We start from the raw sequence: 22121 nt of genomic DNA, 5'->3' as shown, positions 1-22121 counted from the left end.
TTCTCTATGGTCCAACTCTTACATCCTCACATGACTACTGGAAAAACCATAGCTTTGACTAGACAGACTTTTGTCGGCAAAGTGATACCTCTGATTTTTAATATGCTGTCTGGGTTTGTCATAGCTTTTCTTCCAAGGAGCAAGCGTTTTTTAATTTCATGGGAGCAGTCACTATCCACAGTGACTTTGGAGACATCAATGCCTCACTACAAAGCTACAAAGGACAGGCTGACTCTCTTGTTGGGGGCTAATGCCACCAATAGTCATTTTATCATTCTGAAAATCCTAGTACCATTAAGAATCACAGTAAATCTGTGATAGAGCACTCTGTTTGTGCTCTATAAATGGAACAACAAAACCTGGATGAAAACAGATCTGATAACATATTTGCTGAATATTTTAAGCCCACTGTTGAGTTCCTACTGTTCAGAAAAAAAAGATTCTTTCCAAATTATTTCTCTCCACCGACAACACACCTGGTCTTAAAAGAGCTCTGATGGAGACGTACAAAGAGATTCATATTGTTTTCATGCCTGCCAACACAACATTTATTCCTCAGCCTGTGGATGAAAGAAGGAGTCATTCCAAATTTCAAGTCTTACTTTTTGAGACATACATTTCATATGGCTATAGCTGCCATAGATGATAATTCCTCTGATGGATATGAGCAAAGTAAATTCAAAGCCTTCTGGAAAAGATTCACCATTCTAGATGCCATAAAGGATAGTCATGATTCATGGGAAGAGGTCAAAATATGAACATTAACAGGAGTTTGAAAGAAGTGGATTTCAACCATCATGGATGACTTTGTGGAGTTCAAGACTTCAGCAGAGGAAGTAACTGCCAATGTGGTGCAAATAGGAAGAGAACCAGAATCAGAAGTAGGGCCTGAAGATGTGACTGAATTGTTGCCATCTCATGGGAAAACTTGAACAAATGAAGAGCTGCTTCTAATGCATGAGCAAAGAGAGTAGTTCTTTGAGATAAAATCTACTATTAGTGAAGATGTAGTGAAGATGCTGAAATGACAACAAAGGACTTAGAATATTACATAACCTTAGTTGATAAAGCAGTGGCAGGGATTGAGAAGATTCGTTCCAATTCTGAAAGAAGTTCACTGTGGGTAAAATGCTATCAAAGAGCATCACACACTACAGAGAAATCATTTGTGCAAAGAAGAGTCAATTGATGTGGAAAACTTCACTGTTGTCTTATTTTAAGAAACTGTCACAGGCAAGCCAACCTTCAGCAACTGACACCCGAATCAATCAGCATTCATCAGCACTGAGATAAGATCCTCAACCAGCAAAAAGATTATGACTCGCCAAAGGCACAAATGATGACTAGCAAATTTTAGCAGTATTTTTAAGGAATGTGGATTATTTTCTCAGACATAATACTACTGCACATTTAAAACACTACAATACAGTATAAACAAATTTTTAATGCACTGGGAAAGCAAAAAGTACATGTAACTTGTTTCATTGTGACAGTCACTTCATTGTAGTAGTCTTGGAACCAAACCCACAATATCTCCAAGGTATGCTTGTACAAGTATGTGCAACCCATTACTATGTATGATTATTCCTTTAAAAAGGAAAAAAGCTATTTTACAATCTTTCAAAGGAAGATGATAGGGAACTTTTCAAAGGAAGATGATAGGGAACTATCAGAGGAAGAGGAGATTGAAAGATGAATGGAAGAAAATAAAGATGGTAGAAAACATAACTCTATGCTTCTGATCTTCACTGCCTTCCTATGAAGATATGACAACAAAAATCACATGAGGAATGAAAGTAACTGAGTAAACATTATTTCCAGATAAAGACATTTTATAAAATGTCAAACTTAAACCACACACCAAACTGACAATTGCATGGATTTAAGAATCAGAGGTGGCTCAGACAGTAAAGATTTCATTTGCAATGCAGGAGACCGGGTTTGAACTCTGGGTCAGGAAGATCCCCTGGAGAAGGGAACGGTCACCCGTTCCAGTACTCTTGCCTGGAGAATTCCATGGACAGAGCACCGGTGGGCTACAGGCAAAGAGTTGGACATGACTGAGCAACTAACACTTCGATACTTTTACTTTTGAAGAATCAGAGAGGGAAGGTACTCATTTTGTTCTTTATATACATCTCTATTTTAAAAATGTTTACTAAAGCACAGTATCTAAAAATGTGGGGCTAAATTTTTTTTAAATTCTAATGCATAAATAAAAATAAATTATGCACAGTAAGACCAGCATGGGATGATGCTTATTTAGACTTTAAATTGACTTTATATGATGTATATAACTCAAATCATTATGCCTCACACCTTAAACTGTGCTCTATGTCAATTATAACTCAATAAAACTTGAAAAATGATTTTATAAATAATTTGGAGTACATAATGGTTAACATGGTGACAACAGACATGAGTTTGCTGATGGACCAAAGAAAAATATTACTAATAGATAACATTTGCTATCTTTCCTCTTCAGAAGTACAAGCTATGATCAGTTCTCTTGCTTCATGCTGATTCATATATGTGAGGCAAAAAAGGTTGCTACTATTTCTTTCCACATGTACCAATAACAACAACAAAATTACAGAGTTTATCTGCATTTAAGAGTCAAGACCAGAAAACAAGTTCATATATTCAAGACAAAAACTGGTTTGAAATATTCCAAACTATTTTTTTAGGTTCAAATGCACTTGGTAAATGTTTTAACTCTTTCCATACTCATCAAACACTTTTACACCAAAATGGCATTCAACATAATAAAAGGATTAAAAGCTCTTAAGAAAGAAGATTTAAAAAAAAATAAATAAGGCAAATGGTTCAGCTCACAACAAACCCATTTTTCTGCTACACTCCAGAAATGGAACTTAAGGCTTTGCTGAACAGGCCCAGCAAAAGCAGGTTTGCAGACAGATTTTATGGAACAAACTGTATCGAACAAATACCTGTATGTCTATTGCTAGATCTTAGACATAAAAATATACAATAATTCCTATCTTCAAGGTGACACTACTTCACAGTAGACAGTATTGCTGCTTTAAAATAATTCTTTTAGTTTATTCAAGAAAATCCAGAACAACTTTGTAATAAAATGAAACTACAGTAATAAAAAGGACACAAAAATATTAACAGACCAATACAATTACCACTAGGTGTCACTCTGATATAAAGTTCTTGGCTGCCTTTAGGCTTACTTTTATACTTTGTAAAGTCTTCCTGGTAATAACATGGGAATGGCATTATCTTATTTAGTATCTCTCTGTACTTTAGTATTTATTTACATATATATATATATATATAGAGAGAGAGAGAGAGATACAGGAAAAGTAGTATTTATCCAACTCCTTAATAACAGTAAGATGGCCAACAGCTAAAAACTAACAATTATAAGTCACATAAAATTTCATGTGTCTATTTTTTAAATTTCCTGCAGTAGACGATTTAATGTGCATACAAATTTATACACATGCTCATTTACTGAGACATACATATTAACTGACCTGCTGCTGCTGCTGCTAAGTCGCTTCAGTCGTGTCCGACGCCAAACATTGCGTTTAGAGGAAGAATTCAGAGACAAAAAAAGAACATGGTCTCTGAGTTTGAGAAGTTAATATTCACAAGGGAAAACCAAAACACAAAAAAAGAGTAAGATGTTTTAAAATCAATTTTGAAAGTATACACAAAATTTTATGATATCATAAGAGATGAATCAAAGTAACTATGTCAACAGTGGTTAGGAAGGGCTTCATAAAGGGAGATGTTTACTCATGGTATTCAAAGATGAGTGTAAGCTTTCCAGAAAACTAGAACAAGAAAGAAGAAAGTCAAACAGAATATAGAAAGTAAGGTACCACCAAAGGATATGAGGAGATTTAGAAAGATTATAAAAGATCACCATAGGAAAACTATGTAAGATACAGAACAGAGGAAGGAAGAAACTGAAAGAATAGAAATAGAGGGAGGAACTGTTACAGTAACTAATGAAAGAAATTAATTCTTGAACTGCAACATAAGGAATCAAAATAAAGGAGGAATTCAAGTGATACCATGAAACTAAGAGAACTTAATCAAAAGCAGTGAAAGAAATGAAAGAAAAAAAACTTCCAACAATTCCAAATATCCCTGAGTGTGCCTTCCATAGTGATGCATATCAACAAACCAACAATGAACAAAGAAAACATCCATGATGTGATTATTTAACTGGTATATAATTCATAATAAGAGAATAACTATAATCCAGAACAAATAAAAAATTGGAACAGTGTGGACAAGTAGTAGAAAGATACATATCATACAATAATAGTATCTGGCTTACAATTTATTTGGAATCAAGTTTCATTTATAAAATGTATGTAGCTACTTAAATTGTATTTGTTTTCTTTTTTTTTTAAGTTTTTTTTTTTAACTTTACAATATTGTATTGGTTTTGCCATATATCAACATGAATCCACCACAGGTATACACGTGTTCCCCATCCTGAACCCTCCTCCCTCCGCCCTCCCCGTACCATCCCTCTGAGTCGTTCCAGTGCACCAGCCCCAAGCATCCAGTATCATTCATCAAACCTGGACTGGCGACTCATTTCATATATGATATTATTCATGTTTCAATGCCATTCTCCCAAATCATCCCACCCTCTCCCTCTCCCACAGAGCCCACAAGACTGTTCTATACATCAGTGTCTCTAGTACTCTTGCCTGGAAAATCCCATGGATGGAGGAGCCTGGTAGGCTGCAGTCCATGGGGTCGCGAAGAGTCAGACACGACTGAAGCAACTTAGCAGCAGCAGCATTCAGGGTTATGGAGAAGGTAATGGCACCCCACTCCAGTACTTTTGCCTGGAAAACCCCATGGACAGAGGAGCCTGGTAGGCTGCAGTCCAAATGAATGATAACACAAATGCTTCTACTCTATCATACTTCAGTAGAAGTCCATTTTTACAGTAAATTAAAAGACTAAGAGTTTACAAAATGTGACCCCTAGAAACTCTATCATATATATCTATAACAAAGCTTTAAAATAGTTCACATTCTCCAAACTAGGATAGAATTAAAGTATAATTTTAACATATATAATCGAGAAGTGAACATTTTCATCACCATCTTTGAAATGAGCAGGGACACAAAACTGACTCCAACTGAGTGAACCAATAAAAAGTGGTTGAAGTGATTAAAATATCCATGAACTTTCACCATATCCCAAATACTTCAACAACAAAAAAGTGAAGTCACTCAGGCATGTCTGACTCTTTGCAACACTATGGACTATAATCCACCTCCTCCATAGGCTCCTCCTCCATCCATGAGATCTTCAAGGCAAGAATACTGGAATGGATTGCAATTTTCTTCTCCAGGGGATCTTCCTGACCCAGAGATAGAACTCAGGTCTCCCACAACAAAAAGAATAAGGTCAATTTGAAAGAGTCGCTATTAACTACTCAGTCTCATGCTATACAAGAGCAGTTAAAATTTATTTAATACAGAACTGTATTCTAGTATTCTTAAAATAGATAAAAACTTGAGATAATTTTATGATTTAAAAGAGAAAGTATTATATGACACTGAGTTACTTCTCTAATTACAGTGAATACATTCATCATTATGCTAAGAAAGTAAAGGCCTGCTAATACCCTCCTAATATACCAAGGATAACTTGGCAATATTACTGAAAATACGTATAGGCAATAAGCATGATCAATTCTAATTATAATACTCCTGTAAAGATAAATAAAATTATTTTTCAATATCAGTAGATGAGTTTTGTGATTTTAAAAATGCAAGCTCATTTTAAATATCAGCAAAGAGACAGAAAGTATAAAAATTATAAAAACTATAAAAAAGAATCAAACATAAATCCTGGAGCTGAAAAATACAATAAGTGAATTGAACATTTCACTAAAGGGGCTCAACAATAGACTTGATTAACAAAAAGAATCTATGTGCTAAGACATGTCACTTGAAATTATCCAGAGAAATAAAATGAAAGATAAAAAAGACTGAAGAAAGGCCAAAGGCCTTATGGTAATCCATTAACGGACAAATATACACATAATGGGAGCTGCGGAGGGAAGGAGAAAGCAGATTTGAAGAAATAATGGTTGAATACTTCCCAAATATGGGAAAGAAAAGACATTCAGATTCATAAGGCACAAAAGATAACAGAAGGATAAATCCTAAGAAATCTACATCAAAACACATTAAAATCAAACAGTCAAATTAAAGGATGTGAATGCGTGCATGTGTGCTCACTCAGTCATGTACAACTCTATGCAACCCCATGGACTGTAGCCTGCCAGGCTCCTCTGTCCCTGGAATTTTCCAGGCAAGAATATTGGAATGGATAGCCATTTCCTACTCCAGGGGATCTCCCTAATTCAGGGCTCAAACCCACATGTCCTGAGTTTCAAGCATTGGCAAGTGGATTCTTTACGACTGAGTCACCTGGCAATTAAAGGATAAAGAGAAATGTGAAAACAGCAAGAGAAAAGCTTGTCACATAAAGGGGACCCTCACAAGACTATCAGCTAATATTTCTCAGTAGAAACCTTTCCAGTCCAAAGAAAGTAGAATAATATATTCAAAGTTCTGAAAGAACAAAACCACCAAACAAGAATACTATGGCCAGCAAAATTATCCTTCAAATATTAAGGCAGAATAAAGACTTCACCAGATAAACAAAAGCTGAGAGAGTTCATCAACAGTAAGCCAACCTAATAAGAAATGCTAAAGAGAGTACTCTAAGTTCCAACAAGAAGACACTACATAGAAACAAACCACAGAATATTTTAACAGTGGTACTTAAAACACTTAATCTGAGAGAGGAGTTAAAAGACAAAAGTGCAAAAAATAAGTATAACTAAAAATATGTTAATGTATACATAATATGAAAAGATGCAATTTATGAATCAGTAACAAAAACAGGCAGGTCAGGTGGTCTGGTATTCCCATCTTTTTAAGAATTTTCCAAAGTGTGTTGTGATCCACACAGTCAGAGGCTTTGGCATGGTCAATAAAACAGAAATAGATGCTTTTCTGGAACTCTCTTGCTTTTTTGATGATCCAACGCATGTCACCCTCTTGAGAAATCTGTATGCAGGTCAGGAAGCGACAGCTGGAACTGGACATGGAACAGACTAGTTCCAAATCGGGAAAGGAATATGTCAAGACTGTATATTGTCACCCTGCTTATTTAACTTATATGCAGAGTACATCATGAGAAATGCTGGGCTGGATGAAGCACATACTGGACAAGATTGCTGGGAGACATATCAATAACCTCTGATATGCAGATGATACCACCCTTATGGCAGAAAGTGAAGAAGAACTAAAGAGCCTCTTGATGAAAGGGAAAGAGGAGAGTGGAAAAGATGGCTTAAAGCTCGACATTCAGAAAACTAAGATCATGGCATCTGGTCCCATCACCTCACGGCAAATAGGGAAACAGTGGGAAAGTAATAGACTTATTTTTGGGGGGAACTCCAAAACCACTGCAGATGGTGATTGCAGCCATGAAATTAAAAGACACTTCCTCCTTGGAAGTAAAGTTATGACCAACCTAGACAGCATATTAAAAAGCAGAGACATTACTTTGCCCACAAAGGTCTGTCTAGTCAAAGCTATGGTTTTACCACTAGTCATGTATGGATGTGAGAGATGGACTATAAAGAAAGCTGAGCACGTAAGAATTGATGCTCTTGAATTGTGGTGTTGGAGAAGATTCTTGAGAGTCCCTTGGACTGCAAGGAGATCCAGCCAGTCCATCCTAAAGGAAATCAGTCCTGAATATTCACTGGAAGGACTGATGCTAAAGATGATACTCCAATACTCTGGCCACCTGATGCAAAGAACTGACTCATTTGAAAAGACCCTGATGCTGGGAAAGATTGAAGGAGGGAGAAGGGGACGACAGAGGATGAGATGGTTGGATGGCATCACCGATTCAATGGACATGAGTTTGACTAAACTCCAGGAGTTGGTGATGGACAGGGAGGCCTGGCATGCTGCAGTCCATGAGGTCGCAAAGAGTTGAACATGACTTAGTGACTGAACTGAAATGAACTGAACAAAAAGAGGAGACAATAAAACAGCAGAGGTTTTGTATATGACTGAGGTTAGGTTAAAATAGATTGTAGTAACTGTAAGATGTCTTATATAAACCCAATGGAAACTACAGAGAAAATACCTAAAGGAGATATACAAAAGAAAATGAAAAGAATCAAAGAATGATACTACCAAAAAAAAAAAAAATCAACAAAGAAAGACAGTAAAAGAGGAAAAGAGATAAAAAAGCCACAAGACAGAAATAAACAATTAACAAATAGCAACAGTAAGTTCTTTTCTATCAGTTATTACTTTAAATGTTTATGGATAAAACTCTCCAATCAAAAGACACAAACAGGCTAAATGGATTAAAAACACAAACTCCAACTATATGCTGTCTATTGTGTGTATGCTCAGTTGTGTCCAAATCTTTGCAACCCCATGGACTATAGCCCATCAGGCTCCTCTGTCCATGGGATTTTCCAGGCAAAGTACTGAAGTGAGTTGCCAAAAGTATCTTCCTGACACAGGAATCAAACCCACGTCTCAGGCATCTCCTGCATTGACAGGTGGATCCTTTACCACTGAGCCACCTGGGAAGCTCATATACTGTCTACAGGAGACTCTAGATTCATGAACACATACAGGCTGAAACTGAAAGAATGAGAAAAGATATTCTGTGTAAATGGTCCAAAACCAGACAACTAGATGAAGGAGATCCCTCGCTCTCCCTATCCCTCCCGCCCACTCCCCCAAACACACACACACACACACATTCACGAGTACTATTCAGCCATAAAAAAGTACGAAATGCTGTCATCTGCAGAAACATGGATAGATCCAGAGATTATACTTGATGAAATAATACAGAGAAAGACAAATAATATATGATATCACTTTTATGTGGAATCTAAAAAATCTAATACAAATGAATGTATATACAAAAGAGAAAGAGACCCAGAGACATAGAAAACAAACTTATGGCTAAAAACGGGGAGAGGGAGCCAGGGAAGAAAAATTAGGAGTATGGGATTAACACACTACTTGGCTGGAGAATCCCAGGGACGGGGGAGCCTGGTGGGCTGCCATCTATGGGGTCGCACGGAGTCGGACACGACTGAAGCAACTTAGCAGCAGCAGCAGCATACGTGAAATAAATAAACTGTACAGCACTGGGAATTACACCCAATACATTTTAATAATCTATAGGGGAACATAATCTACAAAAATACTGAAACACTATACTGCATACCTGAAATTAACACAATACTGTATATCAATTATACTTCAATCTAAGAAAAAAGAAAAAATGTTGTGAGAAAATATTATATAATGATAAAAGAAGCAATTCACCAGGAGGACATGTCAATTATGAGCATATATGTACTCAACATCAAAGAACCCAATTTACAAAGCAAACAAGGAAAGAATCAAGGGGAGAAATACATAACAACACAAAAATAGCAGAGGATTTCAATAATGGATAAAACTTCCACAGAGAAGATCAATAAGGACTTGAACAAAAATTGTAGACAAAATGGAATTAACAGACATGTACAAAACATAACATCCAACAGCATACACATCAGAATACACATCCTCTTAAGCACACATGGAACATGCTCAGGACAGATAATAAATTTAAGAAAAGCATAAAGGAAAGTGCTGCTGACTTTCAGTTTCATTATACTGTGGTTGGAAAACATATGTGGTATGATTTGAGTCTTCTTAAATCCGTTAACTTGTTTGTAACCGAATATGGCAGGATTCCCTGGCAGCTGAGAGGTAAAGAATCCACCTGCAAATGCAGGAGATGCAGGTTTGATCCCTGGGTTGGGAAGATCCTCTGGAAAAGGAAATGGTAACCCACTCTAGTATTCTTGTCTGAGAAATCTCATGGATAGAGGAGACTGGAGGGCTACAGACCATGGGGTCACAAAAGGTGGACATGACTTAGTGACTAAACAACCACCACCACCTAATATGTCCTCTATCCCAGAAAATTTACAAATATGTAGATATTAAACAATGTAATGCTTGAACAACCTATAGGCCAAAGAAGAAATAAAGAGAAGTAGAAAATATCATCAGACAAATGAGAACATAACATTACCAAAACTTATGGAAAGCTGTGCTAAGAGGAAAGTTTCTAGCAATAGATGCCTACATTTTAAAGAGTAGAAAGATCTCAAATAAAAACAATACTAAAATTCATATGGAACCACAAAAGACCCTAAATAGCCAAAACAATCTTGAGAAAGAAGAATGAAACTTAAGGCTTCACACTTACTGACTTCAAGAAATTTTACAAAGTTATCAAAACAGCCCAGGACTTGCATAAAGAAGAGAATAAAATAAAGTCCAGAACAAAACCCACACATAAGTCACATGATCATTGACAAGGGTACCAAGTCTACATTATAAAGAGTCTCTTTAACAAATAGTGTGGGCAAAATTGGATAGCCACATGCAAAAGAATGAAATTAGATGCTTATCTTATACCATACCCAAGAATTACCTCAAAATGGGTTAAAAATCTGAAACTGCAAAACTCCTAGAAGACAACATAAAGAAAAAACTCCATAATATTTATCTTGGCAATGATTTATTGGATATGACACCAGAAGCATAGACAACAAATACAAAAATAGACTAGTGGGACTAAATTAAACTAAAAAGCGTCTGTACAGCAAAAGGAATAACAGAGTAAAAGGAACCTACAGAATGGGAAAAAATATTTGCAAACTACATTATCTGCTAAGGGGTTAATATTCAAAACAAAGAAATGTACAACTAAATAGCAATAAAGTTAAATAATCCAATTTAAAACTTGGCAAAGGACTTTAACAGACATTTCTCCAAAGACATACAAATGATCAACAGCTATATAAAAAGATACTCAATCATCATGAACTATAAATCAAAACTACAATGAGATGTCACTCATACATGTTAAGATGGTCATTATAAAAACAAAAACAAAATATCAGAAAATGACAAGCACTGGTAATGTGGAAAAATCAGAAGGAATACTTGTGTTCTATTGCTGGAAATGTAAAATGTTCAGCCACTATGCAAAAAAGTATAGAAGCTGCTCAAAAATTAAAAACAGAAATACCATATGATCCAGCAAGGCCACTTCTGGGTATTAATCCAGAAGAACACACCTAAAAGTCTATTGACAGAGGAATGGATAAGGAAGATATGGTACCTATATACAATGGAATATTTATTGTTGTTTAGTCCCTAAGTCGTGTCTCATTCTTTGCGACCCCATGGGCTACAGTCCATCATGATTCTCTGTCCATAGTATTTCCCAGGCAAGAATACTGCAATGGGTTGCCATTTCCTTCTCCAGGCGATCTTTCTGACCCAGAGATTGAACCCACGTCTCCTGCACTGCACTGGCAGGCAGATTTTTTTTACTGCTGAGATACTAGGGAAGCTCTAACAGAATATTACTCAGCCACATAAAAGTGTGAAATAATGCCATCTGCAGCAACACTGATGGACCTAGAGATTATCACACTAAGTGAAGTGAGGCAAATATCATATATCATTTATATGCGGAATCTACTTTTTAAAAAAAGAAATGAATGTATTTACAAAACAGAAATGAACTTACAGATACTGAAAACAAACTAACAGTTAGCAAAGGGGGAATGGGGAGGGGTGGCAATAAACTAGAACCCTGGAATGAATACACATACACTACTATATATAAGATATTAATAGATAACCAACAAGGATCTACTGTATAGCACAGGGAACTCTACTCAATATTCTGTGATAGCCTATATGAGAAAAGAATCTTAAAAAAAAAAGAATATATATATATATACATATAACTGAATCACTTTTGCTGTACACCTAAAACTAACACAACATTGTAAATCAACTATACTCCAATAAAATGAAATACAGAAAACAAAAACAAACAAACAAACAAAAAAACAGAGGAATAAACCAACACACACACAAAGAATTGAAAGTAATGTCTAAAGAGATATTTGCAATCCCATGTTCACCACAGCATTATTTACAATAGACAAGAGGTGGAAATAACCTAAATGTCCATAAACAGATGAACAGATAAAACATGGCACATACACACAATATAATATTCAGTTCAGTTCAGTCGCTCAGTCGTGTCTGACTCTTTGCGACCCCATGAATCCCAGCACACCAGGCCTCCCTGTCCATCACCAACTCCCGGAGTTCACTCAGACTCACGTCCATCGAGTCGGTGATGCCATCCAGCCATCTCATCCTCTGTCGTCCCCTTCTCCTCCTGCCCCCAATCCCTCCCAGCATCAGAGTCTTTTCCAATGAGTCAACTCTCTGCATGAGGTAGCCAAAGTATTGGAGTTTCAGCTTTAGCATCATACCTTCCAAAGACACCCAGGACTGATCTCCTTTAGAATGGACTGGTTGGATCTCCTCGAAGTCCAAGGGACTCTCAAGAGTCTTCTCCAACACCACAGTTCAAAAGCATCAATTCTTTGGTGCTCAGCTTTCTTCACAGTCCAACTCTCACATCCATACATGACCATAGGAAAAACCATAGCCTTGACTAGACAGACCTTTGTTGGCAAAGTAATGTCTCTGCTTCTGAATATGCTATCTAGGTTGGTCATAACTTTCCTTCCAAGGAGTAAGCGTCTTTTAACTTCATGGCTGCAGTCACCATCTGCAGTGATTTTGGAGCCCCCAAAAATAAAGTCTGACACTGTTTCCACTGTTTCCCCATCTATTTCCCATGAAGTCATGGGACCAGATGCCATGATCTTAGTTTTCTGAATGTTGAGCTTTAAGCCAACTTTTTCACTCTCCTCTTTCACTTTCATCAAGAGGCTTTTTAGTTCCTCTTCACTTTCTGCCTATAAGGGTGGTGTCATCTGCATATCTGAGGTTATTGATATTTCTTCCGGCAATCTTGATTCCAGCTTATGCTTCTTCAAGCCCAGCGTTTCTCATGATGTAATCTGCATAAAAGTTAAATAAGCAAGGTGACAATATACAGCCTTGACGTACTCTTTTTCCTATTTGGAATCAGTCTGTTGTTCCATGTCCAGTTCTAACTGTTGCTTCCTGACCTGCATATAGGTTTCTCAAGAGGCAGGTCAGATGGTCTGGTATTCCCATCTCTTTCAGAATTTTCCACAGTTTATTGTGACCCACACAGTCAAAGGCTTTGGCATAGTCAATAAAGCAGAAATAGATGTTTTTCTGGAACTCTCTTGCTTTTTCGATGATCCAGCGGGTGTTGGCAATTTGACCTCTGGTTCCTCTGCCTTTTCTAAAACCAGCTTGAACATCTGGAATATTACTCAGTTTTAAAAAAGGAAATCCTGTAATATGTTACAACATGGATGAACCATGAGGATATCATACTAAGTGAAATAATCCAGAAACACAAATGCTGCATGATTCCACTTATATAAGATATTTAAAGTAGTCAAACTCATAGAAGCAGAAAATAGAATGACAACAGCCAGGGAACTCGGCAGTAGGGGAAAATGGGGAGTTGCTTTTCAGTGGATACAGTTTCACTTCTACAAGTGAAAAAGTTATAAACATTTGCTGTACAACAATGTAGCTACTGTTAATAAAACTATAATGTACATATCTCATTTATATCTGGAGGAATTTAGGCAAAGAAAAGAACAAGTCCAAATGCCTTACTGGGTATAACCTATTCAGTGAACTGAAAGAAGTCCATTACAAGTTGGGCACGGTGAGTAAGAAGGAGAGTGATAACAGATGAAAACTAGAAATGCAGCAGTGTCTGGTCAAGCAGGGACTTACAGGCCATGTTAAAAGACTTGAATTTTATCCTCCAAACAGTGGAAAGTTTCTAAATGGATTTAAGTAAAGGAATAACTATCTGATTATAACAGCCTTGCTTTTCTCTTAACATACTTCAATTAATAAAATTAAATAAGAATCTCCCCAAAAATGAACAAAAGCAAAATTTCAGAAATATCTAAAATTTAGATTTAAGGCAAAATTCTATTAAAATAAAAATACAATTTCTGGTTCTACAACAAACATGGATCAAATAATCTGAATCAAATATGAATTCAACATAGTTTCTCTATAGAATTTTGGTAAAGTTTGTCTTAAAACGGCAGGCATACACTTTGAGTTTCCTTTGAAAGAATGATGCTAAAGCATTTATTCAGACGCCAGGGAGGGAAAGTAATGGAAATGTCTTATTTCTGATCTCTCATTAATCAGTATTAAAAATGAGGGCACTTCAGCTAAAAAGTCTGATATCAATGTACTTAATAATTTTGTTATTTTTTTTAAGCTCTGAGATGTTTGGTTGGTATCTGCCCTGAAACAGCTTTATATACCATTCTGTATATGTAGAACAAAAAACCTTTCTTCTCAAACTTACCTCAATCTCAAGACAGTATTTAAAATTAGAACACAATAATCTATATGGAACAACATCAATCTGGTTTTCTTTCTCCTTCTTGGTATAGCAGTCAACTCAAAAGAAAAGAATATGAGCTGAATGTTTACCTAATAAATTTTTTATTTGTGAAGGCTATATGGCAGGAAAAACCTTACCAACAGTACAGCTGTCTTCCAGTACCACATCAACATTTCTGTCTCTGTACTCAACCCTGAAGTCCAGCATCCGCGGTTGCCTTTCTACAATTTGCCTAGATGGCATTACAGGTCGAAATGCTGAAGAGGAAGAGGGAGCAGGAGCTGGAGCTGGGTGACTTGCTGGATCAAATGCAGGTCCTGATATAGTCTCACCTCCATAGTCACTGAAATATTGACAAAAAAGCATTATCATCAACCAAATCACTACAAATTACCACTAAAGATCTACTCCATACTTGGCTTGTGTTGTTCTTCACATCATATTTATCTACCTGTGCATCAAGGACTAACTTAAGTTCTAATTCTTTCACAAAATCTCTCCCACTGAGTGAAAGCCACCTTACTTTCCCTCTCATAGTAGTATCACACATATTATTCAATTATTTTTTTGTCTTGTGCTCTTACTATGTTGGTAAAACATCATTTAAACTCTTGTGAATTACAGTATTTTCTTTCTGATTTACTTACCCAGTCGTTAACTACATTTTCCACAAAATCTATTCTGAAAACTTTACTATTCCTAAACCAAATAAACAAATAGCCTTAACCATTCCTTCTAAGAACAATCTTTCCTTCCCATCCCATCCCCAAATTTCACCTTTCTTCTAGCTAAATTATCCTTCATATCTCAGATTGAATATTTTTCAACTCAGAGCACGTTTTACTACCTCAGACTAGTTCTAACTTCTCACCACTACCAATAATTATGAAGCTCACATTTGTGTTTTTATTGGCTGTATCATCTGCCAAGTTCAATACTTTATCACAGGAGATACACATTTAACAAACTAATGAGAGGAGAAATAATTCTAAAGAATTTGGATTTCTTTCTCTAACTTAATGTATATTTTATATATACATATATATATATATATAGTCACTATTTTCCCCCTCAGTAGGAAAAGTAGTGGGGGAGCATAAGAAATGCTCCCATTAAATATCATTATTGTATAACTTTTCTCCAACATAAGAACTATAAGCTCAGTTCTAAAATACTTTTCTTCTCACCCTGAAGCTAAAGTAAATTAATGGGTGGGGGGCTCGAATAGGAACAATGACAAGAATGACCAAAAACAAGCTAGGTTAAGCCTTGTTTATACAATTAAGGAGAAAATATTTATATTTACTTCATATTTTAAAGAATAGAATTAGGATAAGACTAAGAATAGAGTAGAAGAGAACAGAATAGAATAGAAATTATCAGTATGTTTAATAGTTAGAACTAAGTATTGTTTCAAAAAACTTTTGATTCTGGGACATATTTGTAATATGTGTTTTGGATTCCAAATATTTCTCACTGTAGGTCACTGTCAAAAAGTCTTAACATGACTAGGTTAGATCTTAACTGAGTTCAGGCACTCAAGTAATCGCTGATTCAAAGACATAAACCTATCCATTCTCCCAGTTGTTACAGTCAAGGAAAGTAATGTGGGAAGGAAGACATGAGAACAAAGAAAATGTCCCAAGCAGGAAGAATGTCACTGCTGGAATCCAAAGTGAGTTTCTAATATCTAAGAACAGAATCTGTGCAACACTTCAGGTATCTAAATGTTGTCACAATGTCTCAGAACCTAAGAAAAACAGTAGCTTAGTCACTGACTTATTGTTTCTTAATTCCAAATTCACCCCTGTATAGTCTTCTGTAATTTCGGAGCTAAGATTTCTGCAAAATTATATTTTTTCTTTAAGGTTTCCTGATAGACTTTGTCAAATAGAGGTACTAGATAGAACTTAGTAACTAGGAGCAGGGCAAGAAAGATTTCCTTCTTCCTGTTTACATGCATTTCTATTAGCATCACCCTGCAGCTTTCAGTCGCGTGCTTTTTTTCAGCATTCCTACAATCAGCTTCTTGTCATTCCCCCTGAGATACCAGTTAATGGCTAGACAGTAAACATCCCACAGAAGTCTGATCCTCCATTCCAAAGAGCCCATCTGAAATTTAAAGTTCTGTTAATTTCTTACACCTTCAAGTGGTAACTTCCTGAAGCAATGATTATACCTGTTACTTCAGTTTTACTTTTTTGCTCTTTTAGTCCTCCAAACCTGTTTAACTGATCCTACATTGTGTGCTTAGTCACTCAGTCGTGTCCGATTCTTTGAAACCCCATGGACTGTAGCCCACCAGGCTCGTGGGATTCTCCAGGCAAAAATACAGCATTCTTGGATTCTGAATTCATGGGATTCTCCAGGAAAGAATTCTGAAGTGGGCAGTCATTCATTCTCCAGGGGATCTTTCTGACCTACAGATCGAACCTGGGTCTCCTGCATTGCAGGCGGATTCTTCACCGTCTGAATACCTCTGTTAAAAATACCCTAGAGTGCGGTTTCATTTTCTTGATAACGAAGGTGTCCCAGGAAACAGAGGATTCAGGAACTGCCTTGATTATGGTCTTGACCTTCAATGCACTGCTTAGCTCCTTGCCAACGGAAAATGGGATATTAGTGACCCAAGCCATGCACTGGCATAATGATTAACTATCACTATTGAAACAAGTGCCTGAAGGAACCAAATGATGATCTGACCTGACCATTATGGTGGTAATAATGATAACAAGAACTATGAGCAGACTGCTTCTCACTCCAAAGGAGAGCTTACAGAACAGAATGACACACTAGGGAGTTTTAACATTCCATTCATTCATGTTAAGAATGTTACAGAGTTTCTGAAGTGGCACTTTTAAACAAGTTTCTTATCTCTTGTAATCAAAGGTATGATTCTCCTAAAAATCAGACTCAGAATTTAAGTTTTCAGCTTGCATAGCTATAGTGAAAGTTGAATATACATGCTTTTTAAATCTCTCTTGTGAAAGTTAAGGCACTGTTGTGGAAGGAGTGAGGCCCTAAGATGTGGAATGGGGATGAAAGTGAAAGTTGCTCAGTCATGTCTGACTCTTTGCAATCTCATGGACCGAATAGGGGTCGTATGCTGCTGCTGCTGCTAAGTCGCTTCAGTCGTGTCCGACTCTATTCGACCCCATAGACAGCAGCCCACCAGGCTCCCCCGTCCCTGGGATTCTCCAGGCAAGAGTACTGGAGTGGGTTGCCATTTCCTTCTCCAATGCATGAAAGTGAAAAGTGAAAAGTGAAAGTGAAATTGCTCAGTCGTGTCCAACTCTTAGTGACCCCATGGTCTGCAGCCCACCAGGCTCCCCTGCCCATGGGACTCCCCAGGCAAGAGTACTGGAGTGGGTTGCCATTGCCTTCTCCAGGGGTCGTATAGGGGACTGTATTCTCCAGGCCAGAATACTGGAGTGGGTAGCTGTTTCATTCTCCAGAGGATCATCCCAACCCAGGGATCAAACCCAGGTCTACCACATAGCAGGTGGATTCTTGACCAGCTGAGCCACCAGGGAAGCCCAGGAAATGCAGATACCTGAGTGGATTCAGATAAAGGTTAGAACTGTGAACCCCTTGAGTCTCTCTGAGCCTCTTTTGTAAGCAGAAATAGCTCCTCCTCATGGTTAAGAAGACTAGTCTCTTGCTTAAAAACTATTAATACTATTACCTGAGACAGTTCCCTTGAGTTGATGCCTATTCTTAAAACCTACCTCCACCATTCCTTACTACTTAGAAAGTCGGATGTAGGCATGCTCCACAAAAACAAGTACAACATATTAACTGAGAAAAGATAGTTTATATCCAAAAGTAATTATAAGATTTTGATAAATTATATCAGCAAAATCATAGGGAATAGTTGTGGAAATAAATTTGAAGTGAGTTTGACAAAAAGAGTTTGGATAGGGCCAAATATAATATGTTTGCTTAAGCAGCTGTAAGAACCTCTAATAGTTTTCTTGTTGACCGAAGGAAACTTAAATCCCAAATGAGTCTACATTTAATGAGGATGAAATGCCCAAACTTTCCTGGCAAAATGTAGAAGAAATAAAGATGCTTAAAAAAACATGAATGCTGGAGTTAATTAATCATGTAGAACCTGAATATATACACATCATCCCATGACATTATCCATGAGGTCCCAGAGAATACTGCACTAAAGCATTGAAAAAACACATTAGGAAGGAAATCTACATCCTTGAAAAACTCTGTAGTAGCTGTCTTCTGTGGGTAGGGAATAAGACAGGTGTTCCAGGGCTAATGACACCACTGAAAAAGATTCCCTAATAGGCATGATGGGATCCCACAGTGCAGAGGTCACAGAGCAGAGTTCAACAAGAAAAAGGTGGAAGCAATGATGTTAATAGACATCATGGATGAAACGTAAGAATAAGAAGATTTCAACCTGCAGAAATCTTTAATAGTACTTCATTGAATGTGGCACTTCTAAGAAACAAAATTGAAAGTCAGTTGACTAAAATTACTTGATCTATAAACAGTAGAAACCTAGATCTGGCAACCTAGATCCTAACTTCCATAATATCTACACTGGAGGGTCAAGTCCTTAGTCCCCTAAAGACAATGCAAGAAAGCCACCATAAGTATTGTAAAATTTCCTCTAAGAATTCCCCTAAGAGACCTGTAGCTATTTACTAAGGGTTTGTGTACTGATTAAAGGAAAATCTAGATCTTTAGGAGATTACTAGATGCTAACTCTAATACTAATTCTCCTGGAAATATAAAAATGGAAGATTACAGTGGTAAATGAAGTTTTGGCCTAATCTAATCACACAAGGTTCATTTACTCTCTTCAACCTACTCTGCAGTTTTTTCCCCAGATCCCGATAGATAGCTCCTATTGACTTCCTGATCCATGAAATCAGGGATATTAGGTAGGAGGAGAGAACAGGAAGAACAACTCTTGCATACACTTTTTGTTTTAATTTGCAAGCACCATGACAAGCATTTTGCTTCCTCTCAGCAGGGTAAACAATATGCCCTCACTGTCTTTTCCTGAAGATTAAATCAACTCTCTTGCTCTTTGTCATAATAATCTAGCCTGGACAGATCTTGATTACCCAGGTATTCCACAAAACATTATAGTGATGACAATGCAGACTGGCCCTGAAGAGCAAAAGCAGCAAGCATTTTGATGCTTTGGTAAGATACACTGGCGTGCTAGACATTAGGAGATACACACCACAAAAATGCAGGGCCCTTCACCTTGTTGAAGTTTCAGGGTCCAGGGTCAGAAGCTGGTTGCTGTCCCTTGTACTCCCATCAATGCCTAAGAGATATCTAAGCTAACTGAGAAAGAAAAAATTTGGACTGGGAAAGGAAAAAATGATTATGTCTAATATGCCAGTACCAACCAAAAACAGACTGCTGAAACATCATTACAACCCTAATCAAAGATATCCCTGAATGACTTCCCTGGTGGTCCAGTGGTAATGAATCTGCCTGCCTGCCTATGCAGGGGACACAGGTTCTGTCCTGGTCAAGGAAGATCCCACATGCCTTGGAGCAACTAAGCCCAAGTACCACAACTACTGAGCTCACGTGCTACAACTACTGAAGCCTGTGAGACTAGAGCCCATGCTCCCCAACAAGAGAAGCCATCACAATGAGAAGCCCACACACTACAACGAAAGTAGCCCTACTCACAGCAACTAGAGAAAGCAACTAGCACACAGCAACAAAGATGCAGCACAGCCAAAAATAAATAACTAAATGAAATTTTTAAAAAAGACAGTAGTGAGAGTGAGGAGAACTTAAGGTTGTAACACAGGGTGATCACTTCATTTAGACGGAGAAATAACTTGAGATACAAATCTATACTGAATCACATGAAGTAGTTAATGAATTGGTCAGCTGATCAGAACTTGGAAAACATAAAAAGAAAACTGACTCACACAAGAGTCTGAGGAAGAGGAATGGAAATGGATCATTTAGTGTGGACACAAAATGTGAAAATATGTTATTGGGTGACTGCTGTCTAGGAAACTGAAAGTAAAAGTCACTTAGTCGTGTCCGACTCTTTGCAATCCCAGATACTAGTCCATGGAACTTTCCAGGCCAGAATACTGGAGTGGGTAGCCATTGCCTTCTCCCGAGGATCTTTCCAACCCAGGGATCAAACCCCTGTGTCCTGCATTGCGGGCAGATTCTTTACCAACTGAGCCACAGGGAAGCTATCCAGTTAAAAAAACAAAAAAAAAGGAGGGGGGACTCTCAATACAGATAAAATGGCATTGTTCTGCTGATGTCAGTGAGCTTTATTCATTTGTACCCCAGGACTATTCAATACTTTAAGGTACAATCTGGCCACGCCAATAGGAGTGGAGGTTAGGCACAACAATATCAACTTACCCTCACCAAGTCTGCATCTGGCTAGGGAATCTACAGACTGCCTAAACTGCAAACAAGAGAGACCAATATGGAACCCTCAATACAACCCCATTCACAGGAGTCTGGTAATGGATCATTTCTACCATGGAGGGGGCAGTCAGTCATCTGTTCCTATCTAAAAAGACACTTTTCTGGATACATAGTTGACTTCTCGGACAGCAATGCTTCTGCCAGCACCACCATTCATGGATTTAAGGAATGCCTCATTGATCTATGGCTTTCCATCCAACACTGGTTCTAACCAAGGAACTCATTTCATAGTAACAGAAGTTCAGCACTGGTATCACTGATGTATACCATTACCCAGAAACAGCTAGCTATTTAACAGTGGAATGGTTGAAGATAGTTATGGCACAGATTGGGTATAGTTTGTGTGTCAGTTGCTCAGTTGTGTCTGACTCTTTGCAACCCTATGGACTGTAGCCCACAAGGCTCCTCTGTCCATGGGATTCCCCAGGCAAGAAAACAGGAGTGGGTAGCCATTTCCTTCTCCAGGGGATCTTCCCAACCCAGGGATCAAACTCAGGTCGCCTGCCCCGCAGGCAGCTTCTTTACCTCCTGAGCTGCCATGGAAGCAGTTCTCAAAGTTTAAAGGATGGTATATGCTTTACATTAAGGACCAAAACATCGTGATATGTCTCACTGCCAGGGGAAAAAAATGAGTATGAGAATTAAGTGGTGGTATTAACTTATTATGCCTAATAACTTACCAAATTTTTGCTTCCTGCAACTTTGGGATCTGGTGGTTCAGAGATCACAGGACGTAATGTTTCCACAGTACTTCCACTGTGTTAGAATTTGAGAATGCCAATTGGCCATGTTATTATACTCCTCAAGTTACTGAATCAGCCAACAAAGGAGGAGATACTAGCTGATATCTCCTGATAATCAAGGGAAAAAAATCAAGACTGTTGCTACATGCAATGGGCTATTTTCTAGGGTATACCCAAAGTTAAGCAGAGAAGGCAATGGCACCCCACTCCAGTACTCTTGCCTGGAAAATCCCATGGATGGAGGAGCCTGGCGGGCTGCAGTCCATGGGGTCGCTAAGAGTGAGACACAGCTGAGGAACTTCACTTTCACTTTTCACTTTCACGCATTGGAGAAGGAACTGACAACCCACTCCAGTGTTCTTGCCTGGAGAATCCCAGGGACGGGGGAGCCTGGTGGGCTGCCGTCTATGGGGTTGCACAGAGTTGGAAACAAGTGAA

General features: G+C 37.7%; 1 protein-coding gene across 4 annotated transcripts in view; it reads right to left on the bottom strand.

Annotated features, from left to right (window-relative positions):
* Positions 1–22121, bottom strand: part of FAF1 (Fas associated factor 1) — a 498425-nt gene that overhangs the window by 337843 nt on the left and 138461 nt on the right. For all 4 annotated transcript variants that reach the window (XM_061412021.1, XM_061412019.1, XM_061412022.1 and 1 more), the window contains exon 4: positions 14625–14830. In XM_061412021.1, the coding sequence (XP_061268005.1) occupies positions 14625–14830 (206 nt within the window). The remainder of the gene's footprint in view (positions 1–14624; positions 14831–22121) is intronic.

The sequence above is a fragment of the Bos javanicus genome, chromosome 3 (assembly GCF_032452875.1).
Source record: "Bos javanicus breed banteng chromosome 3, ARS-OSU_banteng_1.0, whole genome shotgun sequence".
Lineage (NCBI taxonomy): Eukaryota > Metazoa > Chordata > Mammalia > Artiodactyla > Bovidae > Bos > Bos javanicus.
This window is presented reverse-complemented; position numbering and strand designations above follow the sequence as displayed.